This window comes from Camarhynchus parvulus, chromosome 5 (assembly GCF_901933205.1).
Source record: "Camarhynchus parvulus chromosome 5, STF_HiC, whole genome shotgun sequence".
NCBI lineage: Eukaryota > Metazoa > Chordata > Aves > Passeriformes > Thraupidae > Camarhynchus > Camarhynchus parvulus.
Genome location: NC_044575.1, coordinates 10,786,616 through 10,804,931, shown reverse-complemented (window position 1 = coordinate 10,804,931; position 18,316 = coordinate 10,786,616). Strand labels below are relative to the sequence as shown.

General features: G+C 40.0%; 1 protein-coding gene across 1 annotated transcript in view; it reads right to left on the bottom strand.

The window, feature by feature from the left end:
• TRIM66 (tripartite motif containing 66) overlaps positions 1–18,316 on the bottom strand; it is a 44,939-nt gene that overhangs the window by 10,382 nt on the left and 16,241 nt on the right. Inside the window, exons 5-13 of the mRNA XM_030950090.1 lie at positions 14,816–14,948; positions 14,440–14,556; positions 13,564–13,678; positions 12,647–12,793; positions 12,403–12,520; positions 10,572–11,428; positions 9,416–9,577; positions 659–931; positions 225–453 (exon numbers count right to left, since the gene is read on the bottom strand). Of these exons, the coding sequence (XP_030805950.1) occupies positions 225–453; positions 659–931; positions 9,416–9,577; positions 10,572–11,428; positions 12,403–12,520; positions 12,647–12,793; positions 13,564–13,678; positions 14,440–14,556; positions 14,816–14,948 (2,151 nt within the window). The remainder of the gene's footprint in view (positions 1–224; positions 454–658; positions 932–9,415; positions 9,578–10,571; positions 11,429–12,402; positions 12,521–12,646; positions 12,794–13,563; positions 13,679–14,439; positions 14,557–14,815; positions 14,949–18,316) is intronic.

Sequence of the window (18,316 nt, the reverse complement as noted above, 5' to 3'; positions counted from 1 at the left end):
TTACAAATTCAAAGCATATCATTTCCATGTTTTTCCTCCACAAATGAGATCAAACACACTTTTCCATTGGATTAAGTACTCTGATAATATTTGAAGCTTGCTGGAAAAGCACATTTACATGTAAGTATATTAATAAGCATACTGCTTTACCATGCTTGCAATGCACAGTGCTAAGAAAGAAAAAAGAACCCAAAACCTAAAGGAAATAATTAAAAGCCTGGTACCTTCTTTGCTTCTAGGTTGTCTCATTTTGGCATTCACAGGCAGGAAAGAAGTGTTGCTGAGCAGTTCAGAAGGAGAAGTGCAATGCTGAGACTTTTTGATTGAAAGATTAATAGGTTCTTCCATCACTTTTTGCATAGAAAGAGTTAATTCATTAACTACCTCTTGCCCAGCAGTAGCCAAGCTGTTTTCTAGAAGACAATCCACAGCACTGAAGTCTTCATTTTCTAGCTGCAGGGGGAGGGGGAGAAAGAAATGCAGAAGTCAATTATGAGTTTTCCTTCTCTTCATGTTAAGAATATAATTTGTAATCAGTCTTCAAATACCAGATAAGGAAAACTTTAATTGAAACAGCATTTTGACTGCTTGACCAACAATAACGCGCTGTAAATGGAAGCGGATTCCCTCTGAGCAGAGGAATTTGAGCCATCCCTACCTTGCATTTAGTGTCTCCCTGGAGTGCATCACCTGGTTCAAGGGCAGCAGGAGCCCCAGGACTGGGGTCACTGGGAGCCCTGCCCAGAGCCAGGCTGTAGCTGGGCAGGGGCTCTGCTGCAGTGTCACACTCACAGAGGGCGTCTGGGGACAGGCCAAGTGTCACAGCAGCTGCACCTTTCACCTCTGGGTCAGCTGAGCTGGGTAACCTCGTGGGAGATAATTCCATTTCGGCACTGTTTGGAAAGCCCACAAAGCTTAGGGATGCTGAACGCTGGGAAAAGCAAAAAGAAGAAAAAAATCCAATATATTAATCAGCTTTTCAGCAGCAAAATGCTACTGTTCTTTCTATAATAGATGAGATGCTCAGTTTCAGCTTGACATAATCAAACAGTTGTGTCACAAGGGCTGTAAGAATCTATTGTAATCCTATGCTGTTTCCAAAAGCTTTAGATTCTCCACCATTAAAACTGAAAACTGGAAAAGGAGACAACTGGGTTACTCTTCTGGTGCTTACAAAAAAAATGTCTTCCTTAGATCAATTCAAGGGATTCTGATTTTTAACTCCTACAATGATTTGGAAATCTATGTAGAACGCTGTACCAAATAAATCCTTGACATAAACCCTATTATTTTCCATTAAATTTTCCCAGAAGAAATAAGATTCAAATCAGAAATTTTGACATTTTATTAAAAGAACATCAGATCATTCAGAACGAAGATTCAGAAGAAATAAGAATTAACTCTGACTTAAGTACATGACGTTATTTTTCCTGTTAATGATACAGAAAACTTTATGATAGTTAGTGAGTCGGTCCCATTAAAACCTAAAGCACTTAACACAGATCAAATGCAGAAATATTCTACACGTACTAATGAGGAAACATGTCCAGTTTCCAAAGAAAGGGAATATTTACCAAAGTATCAATATGCATTTTTCACTGTCTCATGATTTGTCACTACCAAACCCACAGAGACACTTACCAAAAAGCAAACCAAAGCAAACCCACTCATCTAGGTGACCTCCCTAAGCTGTCTCACACCCTGGAATGGGGACTCTATTGAAAACAAGGCTCTTCCAGCATCCATGTGAAGCAAACAGAAGCAATATGGAAGTGTACAGATCTGTGTCACTTGAATGCACAACTTTCCCTTGATTTCATCATAGTTCATTGGTGTTTCACCCTTTGCATTTGACTGACTATATCCTTTTCATTTGACTGCAATACAGTAGGTAGCACTCATTTTAATATAAATCAAGACAATAGAAACGTGACCCTTGCATCTGAATTAGAGCTTAAATTTATTGTTGTACTTATTTCTCCACCAGAGGCCTGTGACTCAGAAGTGAATCTGAGATAGGATCCATTTCCTAAATTTAATTAGTATTTTTCTCAACACATACTCCATTTGGGATTTTGATACTTTTGTCCATCTTAACCTCACAGTGGCAAAGACTGCAGCTTAGCCTGAGCTGTCAGACGTGCAAATCCTACCTCCTGCCAGCCTTGAATTCCTCTGCTTGCAATGCACAGCACTCTGTACCAAGACAACACTGCCCACAGACACTAATTCCCACCCAAAAATGGATGCAATTTAATTTCTTCTTTGTCAATTTGTAATAGATGCTACAATGGGGGCTTTGCCTGAAGAGTAACCACTTAATGTGATGAGACAAAATTCACCTGCATTTGAGACAGAAAGAGGTCAGCTCTCATGCAGAGCCAGGGGAGGTTTGTGCCATTCCACCACATGGAGCTGCAGTGAGCCTGCTCTAAATAGTCCCTCCATGCAGAAGGCACCCCAAGGAGCACTGGGCTCCTGCATCCAGGGAATTGGGCATTCTCCCCCTCTTGAGTCCAATGGACACCCCTGAATCCAAGCTGTATGAGCTGTAACAACTTTTTGGAAGCAGCTGGAACTGACCACACATGTTCTTCCCACCTTACATTTGAGCTGCAAACTAGACCACAGCCAATAAGGAAATGCACCTGATGAGGCCCAAACTTGCCAAATAGTCTGTCTGATAACTTTGGTTTGAAACGTCAGCATTCTTAGGAATGCCCTATCTCCATAGGTCAGCAAGGAATTCACTTTTCAAGGCCACACATCCTAAAGTCCACAAAGATCAAAATGTTTCTTTGCCACCCCAATTTGCTTGTAACAGGTTCCTGCAATTGCAGTGACAAATGGGACCTACTAAGTATACATTGACCTTTTCATTCCATCACTCATTTTATCACAAGCCTTTTTAAGATGACAAAATTAACATGTGAATTGTTCCCATACCAGTCACAAAAGATTAAACAAACAAGCAGAATTCATGCTTGAGCTGGAGATGAACTGTAATCAGCCCTTGCCTTTTCCCCTTGCTTCAGAGTCCACTGTGAGCATTAATTAAGCCCCTGTGAGGTAGCTAAATATTTATTTAGTCAGGTTCTCCAAAGCATGGAGCATCCACAAATCCCTGAGTCCATAGGAAGTACCCTACAGCTGTACTCCATTGGGAATGGCCATGCTGAGGCATACTCATGGCAGGCACACCACCCAAATTTGCTCCCAAGTTAACTGGAGACCTTTTGGCCATTCAGCTCCTCCAATCACTACCCACACCCTCCTTGACTCGTTTACAAGCACGTGCCAACATCTCATGTAGTGAGACCTGACCCTCTGTGTGCAGCTCAGGTGAAATGTTCCCCCTCCTAAGGCAATTTAGGTTTTCTCCTGCCACCAGTGACAAAAGTTTACTTACTGGGAGTAGTCACTGGGATGACTCCTACTAAAGGAAAAAAAAAATGGAGACACATATGTAAGATTTTCAGGAAGGTGAAATTCAGTTGCATGGTGTGGCTATGTCCTTTTTACTCTTCTATCTAGCATCAGTTTCTTCAGAGATCTTTTTAGATTATATAAGCCGATGTAAAACCTTTCTCTTGTTAAAAAGAATAATGAGGCCATCAAACTGCCATCTGTCTTTCCCTTGGGGCAAAAGTTAATTTTGTGGTTATTTTAATGATGAAGCAACATTATGATCTTTCAGAGCAAAATATTAAAACTCACAGTTAAGAGCAGACACATTCCATCCTGATCCATGGAGCTGCTGTCAAGTGTGAAGTGAACAATGCACTGGGAACAAGGCTCATTAATAGACTATTAATTCACTCCCTAAAATAATCATTTCTTTTGCCATTAGCAAAAATTTCTCTTTTCCCTTGACAGTTCAGCTAGATTTTGCAAATGGGACGCCTTTAAAGGATTTATCTGTTTTATAAAAGCTCTATTGCTTTTACATTGCAACATTTGAACAACAACAAGCACTAATTATGCTCTTGGGCAGAGGGTGGCTTCAGCTGTTGGTTAATTTTGAACTTTTTGACATTTTAATGTACAGTCTGGCACATTGAACTACATCTGTGTCACTATAAATGGAATTCTCATTGTCTCATAATTAATTTTGGTTTGATGATCCTTATAATATAATGGCAGCAGCACCACCACCCCAAAACGCCTCCTATCACAATTTTCTTAGCTATGGTAGTGAAAAGTAAGAAAAAAGAACATGCAAAGTGCCTGCAGAGAACAAAAAATAAACATATGTTTCAGTTCAAATATTTCTTTGATCACTGTCGCATTCCAAAAAGGTCCAGCGTAAACATGCAGCACCAATACAGAAGAATTCTGAGAAGCAAATACTTACCTTGAAACAGTGGGACTAGGATTTGTTAGGATTGTTTTGGCAAAGCCTCAGGGCTGTTGACATTAAGTGTCACTGATAAAGGAAGCTAAAACTGGGAAGCGCCAATTCTCTTTGCTATGGGAGAAACACCACGCTGCAAATGGATGCAGAGTAATGAACGGCTGCTATTAAGTGGAGCAATCCCCCTGGCAGCTCATTATGCTGGAAGGTTAAACAAATGTACTACTCCAATCCAGTTGCTTAACACAGCAGCACTGATAGCACGGGCTGCACATGCTTCCCATTCCCAGTTTCAGAACAGAATCCGAAGGATTTCCTTCCTGCTTTCATGAGACAGAAAGAATCCAAATCTTCCTTAGCAATTTGTCTGAATAAACGGGAGCGGGCTTAAAGCGGAAGGAGGAAGAGATTGCATGGAGCAAGCAGCATCATGTTTTATTTATCTTCTTTTTTTCAGGTCAAAGGAAAAGGGTTTTGTAAAATTAACATTCTGGGAAATGTACCTAATTGCATTAAGCATGAAGGCATTTGTGCCGTGAGCACTTCAATTCTGTGCAGTAAAAAAACACACTCTGTTACTTGAGAAATTTGTAGCACCCCAAACTTCAGGCTATTATTTCCTTCATCACTAATTCCTCTAAAGTTAATAGTAATTAAGGGGGAAAAATAGCAGCAAGAAATCCATTTTGGTCCCAAGGTCAGATTTGAAGTTCTAGGGATGGATATTAAATTATTATTACTTTCAGTCACAAAGTAATCACAACATGCTCTGTGCAATACTACCATCAAATAAAATCTGTACTCTGTCCTCCAGCACCCTACACACAAATTTCATGAGTTTTTCAAGAAAAAAAGAGAAGTTTCACCATGAATATTACCACCATTAGTCTCTCATGAAATGCTACCACAGCATATACTTGGAATAAAAGAGAAGCCTGTCAGAGTATTCTGAAGAGTGCACCCTGGATAGCATGGAATATTCCCTAGGATTTCCCCATTTCAGGTACTTTATGGTGCTTGAGACAAACAGAGCTCTTGAACTAAGAAGCTGGAATTGTTGTGAATCAAAAAGAACACAACAAATATATTGCACTACACACCATTTCCTCGTGTTTACACTTTATTTACTAATCTTGGTCACCCTGCCTCAAAAATCATTTATCAAAACCACAAAGTGTGGGGGAAATGGGCAAACACACAAAGGACCAAAGTACAGGATGGCTTTCACCCAACTCTAGAGAGACAAGCAGTCCCTTTTAAGCTTCAAAAATAAACTTTCAAGAATAAATTCAATGTACACCTACAAAATACAGATATTATTAATGGGATGAACACAGAGTGATTATTCACTGTTTTTCCTAACACCAAAACTAGAAGGTATCTGAACTATCAGGCAAGAGACTTCAGGTAAGCAAACAGAGGAACTTCTCATGCAATGCAAAACTCAGCTGGTGTAGAATGCTGAGGAGTATTCTGCACTAGTATTAAAATGGACTCAAAATAGTGAATTATACAAATTCACAGGCAAGGGGTCTATAAAGAGCTCTAAACCACAATTGTCTGGGTAAAATCTTCAGGTCAGAAAATCCTTGAAGTGCTGGCTTTCAGAATCTGGGATAGTGGACCATCAGTTTATATTTGTTTATATTTTATATCTGTTTCTGATGCCCTTCCCTAAGGATCTGCTGTTGACTATATTTATACAGGATCAGGTGCAGCTGCTCAGCAATAACTCACTAAGGCAGTGCACAACATACTCAGAGATTCGCTTTAAGCAGAAGATGAACTAACAGAGGTAAGGGTCTTGCTCCAAAGTACAGAAGGGGGTGCACTTCATGGAGTGTGAGGAGGAGAGATGTCCAGCTGGCCCTGCATCAACACCAGTGGCTGTTGCAGGGTGCCTGAGGCTCAAATTACTAATATGTGCTCTAGATCTACAGTAATCATGACATTTTCTCAAATGCTAGATGCAGCCTATAGACCTCTTGCTCATCGCAGCCAGAAATGACAATTAGGTACATGCAAACAAAACAGACTGCATTCCTGTTATTACTGCTGAAAACACAATTAGGCTCAAAATGTCTTATTATTTTTACCTTTATTCTAGAATAGGTGACCTCTCTAGTCCTGTGCACAAATTAATAACTTGATATCATACTATGTAAAAGCAGCAAGATCATATTGTTGCAGGAGGTTGGTTACCCTCTCCACAAAACTGTTAAAACTTTGAGTTTAAACAGTTAATTGAGCGCTCATTCCTTCACACTGCAAATTAGCAATTCCACAGCTTGTGTAAAATCTGTTTGCTAGAATTTGGCACAACTCCCTGGAAATGCAGTGCAGGTAACACAAAAGTTATTCAGAAATTTGTTCTCTCTCCTGCTGGCATTCTTACTGGAGAGGTTGGGTATTGAACAGGCATGGAGACAGAACAACTCCATAATCCAAACCAGAGGTCCTGACTGTGTGAGTGAAGTATTCTGACAGAGGAATATTAAATATATCCATTTGCCACACCAACAGAAAGCTTTCATTCCTAGTGGGGCATTCTTAAAAAGGTGCTAATCAAGCCCAGAATTATGCAAAGTGCAGCACTTAACTTATATCAAACAATCAATGGGCTAAGTATAGAAACATTTATTCTGCACAAAAAATTAATTCACAGAAAAAGATCAGTTGGAGGAATATACAGGAAGACAGAAAGACTGACAAAATATCACCATGAATGTTCCAAAATGAGCAAAACAAACGAAAACTATCCTAAACTATTTAAATCATGAACTATTAAAAGCATCTTCTCTGTACTGCTTTACAAATAAATATAATTCTGTATGCAGACACTTCATCTAATTATCAAACAATAATATCAAATTTGTACCATAAACACATTTCAAAATTAATGCACAGAGGTTTAATAACTACATGCGCAATCAAGTCTTGCCCACTCCAAAATAAAGGAAACCACAGAGCTAAAGAAAGCTTTTATTTCTGACCTTTTCGGACAGATCTTTGCAACCACGTCACTAAACAGTTAATTCAGGTGCACACTGCTTTCTCTTTAATGAAAGAACCGCAGCACACAGGGAATTCTGTACTCCACTAGGAATACTGTGCCTAGCTGAAGGCTGCCAGAGTTCAGCAGAAATGCAACACAAGGCCAAGAAGTCCAACAGCAATTTTTCTCCAGAAGGCAGTACAGTTCTCCTCAAGCAGCAGGTTTATCCAGCTATTTTCTCCACCATATTTTTCAAGTATTTCAGACTTGTCCACATTCAATTTCTCCATGTCTTCCAAGATGATCTTGGGAGAGATGAAATGTTCTGAATATAGCCCACGTGAGAGCACATGGACAAACACCTATGCAGAAATTTTTATCTGGAGGTGAGTGTGAAAACATTTAATCAGGTGAACCAGATGAGAATGAACAGACACATTCCCTTGATCTCAAACAGGAACCAACCTCCCATTTAAACGCAGATTTAATCCAATTGTAAAGCAAAAGGACTCCGACATCTTTAAGGAGCGTTCATGAAGAAAATATTTCAAGGGTTTACTTGCTGTGCTTTTCCCCTTCATCATTTCTAATCTGCCCTTGCCAGGGCTGTCAGTATCTTCACCCACCCCGATGTCTTCATCACAAACAGCTCATTAGAAGAGAGGAATACAAGCACAGATGGAGTTTTGTAGCTGTTGAACATTCTCCCTCCTTGAAGAGGCACTAGGCACCTCAAAAACCAGACACCCCTGTGCTTTCTGCACAAGAGGATACACTTCTCAGCACCATTAGGAAAAAATGCTTTTTTCTTTTCCCTAGAATTATCCTCCTTTTGCCACCTTCTCAACTTCTACAGCAACAAATCAGCCTTTTCTCCTTTATTACTCCTGCTTTTCCCATCAGAGACACTAGTCTCTCTCTCTTGCACATCTGCCTCCATTTTCTTTCCTATTTCTGATGTTTCTTGCTTAAGCTGTTGGGAATAACCTCCCATTACAGGTCCATAAAACAGATTTCTTCGTGGCTTTCAAATCTGATTTGCACTCTGCTTCCAGGCCCACACCTCTGTAACTCCCAAAGGGATCTCCAACAATTCTCTGGATGAGTATTGCATCATCAATATGTTGCATCAACAAAGTCACATACAAAAGAAGGAAAAATTACTTGCTTTTTGAGGATAGAAAGGAAAAACAAGTACTTCCACAATATTCCACAGACAAATTCCAAGGGAAAAAAACCTATGAAAGTCTTCTACATGGTACACAAAATGAGTCATGCACTGAAGTAATAAACAGATTTGAAAAACCAGAATATGATGCGTTGCTTGGAGTGTTTTAAACAAGCTGTACAGAGAAGGAAAAGGCAGATTCTCAGCTTCAAAAGCACAGGTGATATCCAGAGCCAGCAAGGATCTACTGAAACCATTGGCCTTCCTGGTTGTGTTCATGCTGCTTCTTCAATGGTCAGAGCCACACAGTAGGTGGGAAGACCAAAGCCTGGCTCTATGGTACAATAAAATATTCTAGATATACAGAAATTGTGATTTCTCTGCTTATACATGAGGAATGAGAAGAAGTATAACAGAGTTTCAGGCACCCCACCTCCAGCAGTAATTAGTGGTGCTGTTTCTGAGGCAACTATTATGAAGATTGCTTCTCAGGCCTGATTTCATCAGCACCTCTGGCTCCTGCTTTATTTATTTTTTCAAATTAACTGCTTCTAGTACAGTAGTTAGTGACTCCTAATAATTAAATCCCTAGACATAGTCACTAGGCAGAATTTAAGCAGTGAAGAAATAGAGCATCTATTTATTTGCCAGTTCTTGTCTAACAATCATGCCAGCCAGACCTAAACACCATCAGCCTCTAGAAGAGCTGCTCATCCTGGCACCTTACTTGGACATGCACACAAGGTTAGGCTGAGACTGACTTCCAAAACTTACAAGCCATTTGGCTGACTTTTACTGCATTTTAATTTTTTCCACCTGATTGCAAACTCCAATGCCACATTTAATATTATCAAATCACGTTTTCCCTTTAATTTTTTTTTTAAGAAGCTCTTTATACCTTTCTCACTGGATGGAAAGTCGATTGCTGCAATGTGCTCTCAGGGGAGTGGCTCCTGCCACCGGCTTCTTCTTCTAATGATTGTGACAGGGAGGGACTGTCACTTCTGTCAAGAGGAATGACAGGCTTCTGGGCATCAGCTTCCGTGGAGCTCTCACAGACCTACAAATCACAAATGAGAATTTGTCTTTTCAACATCTCAGGAAGAAAAACAGTAACAAATGTGCATCAACTCACAGCATACACATGATGACAAGCCCAAAAAGCCTCTAAAACAACAGATGTTCAAGGCAACCTTAAGCAGGGAGATAAATGGAGAAAGTTTTCTCACAAATATTTATGAATTCTTAAAAAAAAAGACTCAATAAAGCTGCTGAAATGTGCAGCTACACCAAAAGGCTGCAGTCTGCCCTTGCAGGTAGTCTACTTTGAGAACTATTCAAGGTGGCAGCTCCACAGAATTTACACAATGGCAAGTCTGAGCCACATTTCCACCATTTTAAATTAATTTCTAAGCCACTTTATTCTGCAGCTGATCTGCCTTGTAGCTTGGATGCTCACCCCCAAGGAATGTCCCTCTTTCAGAAGCAGGCTTCTCACTAACAGAGGAAAAGAGAAGAGATTGGCCCTGCTAAAAAACTGTAGCACAACAGCATGCGTGGATAATGATGAAAATCTTAAATGACATGATGCAGCAGCAAGAAAATGGGAAATAACCCTCAGACCAAGAAATTGTCTTCACGCTCTCCAATAAAAATGCAGAATGTAATGCTTTTTAAGGACTCAGAGCTTAAAGTTTCCAGTAAAAAAAGAGTTGAAATGCAGAGTGAAACTACTGAAGTCCTCCAGTCACTTATTTACAAAGGAGGAGTGATGGTGATTTTATTCTCCCGTGTTGCTGCTCACCTTGTCTATTGAGAGATTCAGATCTTTGGGATTCAGGGTGGTTATGCAAAATAATTTTGGAAAAAAAAAAAAAGAAAAATTTTACAGAAAAATTCAGCCCAATCTGCATGAGGCATGAATCCTCTCTGCTGCATGCATAGTTAAGACACCAATAAAAAGTTCAGGGAAACACATGAAATCTCAAAGGTGTGTCCAATTTCTGAGCTTACACTGACTAAATGCAGTAGGAAATAACTTTGAGAGAACATACTTGTGCTTCATCTTGGACTTGCTGCTGCACTGGGGCTGGCTGCCTCACTATGTAGTTGATCTGACCAACTATAGTCTGCTGAACGTGCTGAGGTGGCTTGGCTTGGTTCAGCTGCAAGCTGGACTGTCCCTGGGCCTGCAGGAGAAGCTCCAGATCCTTCTTCATCTCCTCCAGCTCCAGCTGGTGGTGCATGATGTCCAGGCTCTGCTGGATGACCTGCTTGTGGGTGCTCTCATCGTGCCCTGCTGGGGGGGACACCAGCGGCTGCTGCTGCGGGGGTGGCTGCAGAAGGTGGTTGGATTTCATCTTCTGGACATGGCCCAGCTGCACTCCCACAGCTGATGTCTGCAGAGGAGCCTGTGGGTGGCTCGAGGGAACCTGCTGAACCTCCTGGGACACGCCAGCACAGCCCTGGTGCAGCTGCTGGGGTGGGAAGGGCTTTGCCACCCTCCCGGACACCGCGCTCTCCGGCTCCGAGCGCGGCTGCTCCTCCAGCCCAGCCTGCGGCAGCTTCACAGGCTGGGGGACGGCCCGCGGCTCCCTGTCCTGGGGCTGCAGGCTGTACTGCAGAGGGAAGTGCTGCTGATGAAGGGCAGGAGGCTGGTGGAAGCTCTTGTGGTGGCTCATGTCTTGGTAAGAAGGCTGGGCTTTGCTTGGGTGAGGAATGCTGAGGCAGTGGGAGCAGCACACGGGCGCCGAGCACTGGAGCGCAGGGGGGAACTGGTGAGGCTGGCTGCCCTCCAGCTGGGGGGCTGGGGAGTGGTGCCCACGGTACAGAGAGGGCTGTAAGCCTTGAATATTTCCACAGAGCAGCACATCTGGGTGAGTAAGGTGTCCACCTTCCATTGTGAAACCCCCTGGAAAAAAAACCAGCACGTTTACTCCCTCCTATGGTCTTGACAAATGTATACAATAAAAACTGTACACAGGGAAATGGCCATCATTCACATTTCAAATGTAAAAGATATTCAAATACTGTATCCAAACAGTCTGACAACATCCATTCAAGATAAGTTTCCCAATATTTATCTAGTAATTCAATTCACACCCAGCTCCCACTGATGTCAGTTGAACTCACAGTTGAATTACCCAGCAAACACTTTGAAACATTGACCTTATTTTATCTTAACTGATGGATATGGCTTATGCTTTCATTTTTTTACAGAAGTATGAGCTTATCTTCTCATCCATAAGCACAGGTACAAAAAACAGCTTCCAGAGGGCAAGTGACAAAAATAAAAGAGATTATATTGTGTAGGTGAGATTTGTAAAAGCTGGAAATAGAAGTGACCTATGAAATGATCTTGTCCATCAAGAGATTACTCTCTGCTTTTAAAATACTTTTGATAGCATTTTACCCCTTTTAGGTTTTAATACCTTAAAATGGGAAGAGAACTGGTCTCTTAGATCAGTGATCAGCCCACTGAGCTGAATTTACAGTAAAAACCCATTGCAGTTGGGAAAATCTGTGGCTGCTAGGAAACAAAGTCACAGTATGGACATCTGCTATATAGGTATCACTGTAATTATTGTACAGACAGTGTCTTAAAGCCATCTTTGTGCCTAGCAATTGGAGGTGTCTCAACAGTGCTCAGCTCCTTTGGCCACTAAGAGAATGAAAGCACCAGACATCCCAATGGTCTCTCGGTGAGTGGATAAAAATGGAGAGAGAAAAACAGGAGAGTTCATCCACACTCACTTTTCTTCAGAACATAGCAAGAGTTCCAGAACTGGATGTCAAAACACAAAAGGAGAGCCCTTTAGGAGAGACACTGAATTGTCTGCATCTGTCTAGCTTAGCTTTGGGCATTTGCCTATTTAATTTTCTTACCCAAATTGGAGAGCTGCTTAGTCCAGTAGGAGGGATCCCAAGCAAACCTGATCTTCAGAGGAGGACCCGTGTCTGTGTTACAGTTTGTCTCCAGCAAGCGCTGGATCTGAAACACAATCTGGTGGCACATTAAAGGACAATGATTTTATTCACAGTTTTAAAATTGTGAAAAATATTTCATTTGATCAACGTCAGAACCTTAAAGCAGTTCTCACAATTACTGCACAACAAGCATTGCTCTTACCAGTTCCTTGCTGAAGAGAAATGGGATGGTTTTTTTACTACACACGGCCCAGCTGATGAAGTTCTGGACATGTTCCACTTGTCTGCCTAAAACCACAACACCTTGCAGTTGCTGCTCCAGCCTCTGCTTCCTCTCACTGGTGATTTTCTGGTAATAACATGAACCAGTAGAAAAGGGCTGTCATTCTTCAGACACACATAACAGATGCAATACTTGGCACTGCATTATGTGGCATTTGCAGCAATACTGTTCTTCACAATCTCTTTAAGCCACCCATCACAGAAAGGAAGCAAATCCAACTCAGGAGATGAGTCTGAATTCAGGAAAAGCAATGACTTCCCCAGGAGCAAACAATCTGCATCATTCTGGCCCTGGTTTAACAGAATAACATAACCCTCAAGAAACTGTAGAACTTGGATCAAATTTGCACCTGGGCTTATTTCTCATCTGGAAATTCTAATCAGCAATTTTTCTCCTCAGGACATTTCAAAATAAAATCTCATATAGTTCAACTGGACATCCAAAAACTGAAGCACCAAAACGCAAGTTCTCTTACAGAAATTAGACCAAAATTTCTGAAATGAGATTAATTGGGCTGTTAATGGGCTCCTACAAATTAAAAATTAAAATCAGAATCTGCTTTGTTTTCTAAAGTGCTCAAAAGGTGCACACATATTCTCTGTAAATGCATTAGAAACTGTGGTTAACTCATTATAAGGAAACATTTTGCCACTTTGCCCCGAATCTTTGTCAACCATTGATTCCACATGAAAGTCTGCAGAAAAAAAACCCAAATATTTGAAAATATAAGGAATGGGACAATAGCTCCCACAGTCTATATTCTTTCCACTGGCAGTGGGATTAAATTTAATTTAGTTTGATTTCCCAAGGTATCAAATGCAACTAGCCTTACTTACTTCCAGTTGTTCAAGGAGGATATTTGTTCGTTTGTCAATTTCATTCATCAGAACCATCTTGGCCATTTTTATTTGGTTTTCCACCTTTGTGTACAGATGTTTCACTTCAAGCAACCTATGGGTAAGAGGTACATATCCCTGATGTGTCATTTATTCACTGCTCAGCAGTTATTTGCTACAAGAACTGATCTGCCTACTGACAGAACTGCAGTGAGAGTTGTATCATCATTTCCCATCAGTTCTCCCCCACTTCTCTGAACCTTGACCACCCGTCTCTGGATGTGACATGCTAATGCTGATGGATTCTCTCAAACATCATCCCAAAAACAGTCTTTAGCTCTTTTTCAACAAATACATACATAATACATTCAAAACTTCCAGTTTATACTAGATTATAAACTGTATAAATAGATTTGTACTCTTGAAATGGTTTTATTAATAAGAAGAGAGATCCAACAGCTACTAAATGCATAATTAGTAGCTGAAATCTAGTTCCAATAATTAAATATTTTCATTTTTATATTCATCTTGACTGGAATTGCACCTTGTTTTGAGGTTTCTTGAAGAAATAAGGTATCTTAAAAATTATCTTTATTTGTGATATTGTCAAATTATAGCTCAGAAACAGATTATATAAAGAAATCTTAACTCTCAAGTCAGCTGTCACATGCCTTACAAAGAGCATGGAATTGTGTATCACAATGCCATGACTTGTCAGTACCACTTAAACATGAATTTGATATTTTGAATCTCCCTATTCTTTTCTACCCTCCAAGAAAAAAACATAGAAGCTGCATTTAATTCTGTTAACCTACATTTAGTGAAAATATTTTTACAGATCACTTACTTCTATTAAAAAAAAAGCATAGCAATTACCTGTCTTCAATCTGTTTAGCTGAAACCTGAATCCCATTTTTTTTCTCTTCCACCTTAGTTATGACGTTCTCCAGGATAATTCTCTGATTTTGCAGCGCTTCCTCGAGATGCCTGAACCTGTGAAAGAAGGGGAAATTGTCACACCGTGGTTTCCCACGTTCATGGAAACAGATGAGAGCAGGGAGGGTTTCTGCCAGGACAGTGAGGTAGATGTGAGTTAAATCACCTGTGAGACAACTGAGCTGAGTTTGCTGCGGCTTTTAAATTCACAGCAGCCTGCAGCTTCAGCTGGCAAGCACGGGTGGAAAAGAGGGAAGGCACAGGTGAAAAACAGGGAAGGCACAGGTGAAAAAGAGGGAAGGCACAGGTGAGGTACCTGTGCTCCTTGTGCTCTGCCAGGAGGCAGCTGCGGCAGGTGAGGGTGTCACAGGTCTCACAAAACACCTTCAGAGCCTCTTGAGGGTGCACTGGGCAGAACAAGGAAAACTCCCTTGCTTCATCTTCAGCTGCTGAGGAATGCAAAGCACGGCTGTCACCCACAAGGAGAGCTCAGAAAAAGAGTAACCAACCTCACAGTTTCATGGAAAGTCTCAACATTTTTTAAAGGCACAGAACCTGGAACTATCTGATTATCTGAGGCTGGGTTTGTTTGCATTTCTTTCTTACACATCCTACAAACTGAGCACACCAGGAGCAAGCCATCAAAACAAATCATACTAAACACTCATGAGTTTAAAGTCTCATGATTTGGAGCACCTGCCTCACAACTTTAAATGCCCTGGCCTGGTAAACCACTCGACAACACTATTGAAAATAGAATAACAAATATATTAAATAAATTTGCAGTCACAGCAGAAGCAAGAAAATCCTTTGTTCTCAAAAAGTCACAGGAGCAATTGTTTCCCAAATTTGTGTTTGTTGCAATGCAGTTCATAAACTTCAGCAGCTGGGGCTGATATTAGGGCCTAGAATCTGTTCTTAAAAGGATTTTCTAAAGAGTAATGCGATAAAGAGTAAGAATGGACAGCAAGCATGCAAAGTGGAGGGATTATTTCTGTACAATCTATTCTTGCCTTTTTTCTGAATGGTAGAATTTTTTTAGAAAGAAGGAACACTGTCAACAAAAGATAGCAGAAAAAGAAAGATAAACCATGGCAAAGGCAACTCTCTACCATCAAAGAAAGGCTCGATTGCTTCCTCAGAGTACTCCAGCAAAGACATTGTTCCATTACTCTTTACCAACATGTGAGAAATGAAACAAAACAAGCATTCTTAGATCACACATACTGATGAAAAATTTTAAATTACATAAAGGCATTAATAATTTATACATCATTATCTGCTCATATGAAATAAGAAAAAATATTTCCATTTTCCCACACCAAACCTCTCACTTACCTATATATTTTTTAAAGAACCAACCTGGGGCAGAGACCATACTCTCATCCTGTAGCAAAATGAAGCCTTTTATAGATTCAGAAGTGATAACTACTGCAATTAAACCGACCCACAGAGTGCAGCAAGCTATAGTGGCTCAGCCACTTCATTTTCAAATTGTAAAATTCACACAGAGGCTAAGAAAATCTCATGGCTAACAATGACAATGCAAATATGGAGAAAATCCATGCCACTCTTAAAAAAAATGCATGTCAAATGGCCCAGTTTTTAGATTGCTATCTACTCTAAATATTTCTGAGGAGCTTGATTTATTTCCTCCAGTTCAATTGACTTTCATTCCACCTTCTTAACAATGTGCAAGAAGATAATTTGTGACAGATTAGGCCAAGAGTTTATGTAACAGCCTTACATAGCTTACATTGTTATGAATTATTTACTGCAGTACCCTGCTTTATTCTTCAGGAAAGTCTATTGGTTTATGGCATTATTGAATCAAATGCTAATAGGTAGCATTAATAAAGGAGGAAATTAGATTAGGGCTTTTTTAACCCACTCCAATATTTTCTACTAGAAAGGATCAAACTGAATTCACCTTGACAGCAAATTTTTTTTCTGATTACATTGCAAATATGTACTTTTTATTAAAACCTGCATCTGACAAGCACATAATGAGGTTGTACAACCAATATATATCCAAGGAGAATGTCAAAGATCATCCCCTATGTGATCAGATTTTACATCTTAAAAGGAAAAAAAAAGATAATAACAACTTTCTGACAGTTTATGGGCTGGAAAAGCCTTTCAAAGTGTTCAGTATCTGCAGAGCATACAAGCTGTTTTTCTGTAAACTCAAGATCAAGTTTTCTATCATTAACTCAAACTGATAATGAGATGTGGTCTTTAAGGTCCATGCAGTAATATCATGAAGTTGCAATCCTATATAATGATTCCCCCTTTTTCTCTCTCTGAAGGGTTCTTTAGCCTTTGGGTGATTGCAGTCATCCCAGAGAAGTCATTGGGGGTTTTTTATACCATGTCAGATATAAGAGACAAGCAGATTTCAAATGCAAACTAAGAATAAAATCAGTATTATCTAATTGCAACACAGACCCACAGCCTCTGCCACCAGTAATCCCCTGGATCAATTGACATATCAGTGAGAACTGCCAGGGAGCCATGGCATCCTTGACCTACTTTTTACTCAGCTCAGAGCAACATTTTTCAGTTTTGAAATAAGTTTAATACTTAGAAATCAGGTACTAAACAAGGGCACAGCCTTGTTTTTTTCTAGAAGCAAATACCTAACCACAACTACCCATTTGAGCTTCTTGAAAAGAACCTCCCTTGGTGAGCAGGGAAAGCTCAGCTGCCCTAAATTCTGATAATCCACCATTTTCTACAGCCTATATTTTCTTTATCACAGGTAGATCTCCTGAATAATTTAAAAAAGTTTTAAATCTCTGCTCCTCTGATCAGTTATGTCAATTTTGGAAAAGCAATCTTAGCTAATAGAGTTTTGCCCCCACTTCCATAATTCTCAATGACTCAGACTGCTCTCAAGAAAAGCTCAAGGAATACTTTATTAAAATCACTAGAAATGGGAAGGATTTAATGTGTTTAGTGAGGGTGTTTTGCTACTTTACTTCATTTCTGAGCCAAGGAATCCAACACTGCCAGAAGATCTGGCCCTTACAAGGGAAATGGCAAAAGATAGAACAGTTTAAAAGTGCAAGACCTCTTAATAATTTCAAGAGCTTACAAAGAAGGTGCTGTTTTCAGAACACCTTACACCAAACACATTAAATCCTTCCTGACTGCCGATGCTGTGTGTTTATTTCCAGAAGGGCAACAAAACAAACAGTCTGAGTTCTGGTGTATCCCAGGATTTGCTTTCTTTGAACTGTTCTGAAGGCATATCTGTCATAAATAGATAAAACATACATTAATAATAATAAAAATAATATAAAAGCACCAATTCCATTCCAAATAATTTCTCTATTAACTAGTCTATATATGAACTACCAAGCTCCTTGTTCATGTTTTGTTCAACACAGGGAATTTGGTACTAAACTAAAATTCTCTCTCATGCTTTTATGTGTCTGCATGTTTTTCTTTATATAGCACACACACACACACAGCTAAGCCACACATATCATTTCTTACCAGTATTTGTCAACAATGTGAGATGGTAATCTCAGCTAAAGTGACATGAAATTATAAACAATTGGAGCCTCAAAACCACAGTTCTTATCTTGTCATCAACTCAAGAAGAAAAACATATTGTCCATCCAATCAGGACATGTGAGGGGAAACTGGGGGACTTCAGTTTATATTATTCTCTAGAAAAGATCCAAAAATCATTTAAATGTAATTTGTGGTTTTTCATTATTACCATTCTTATGGACTTCTTTTGTTTACACTCTATTTAGCAATTGCATATTTTGTCTCAAGTGCCTCAAACTCTGCTTGATATGACCAC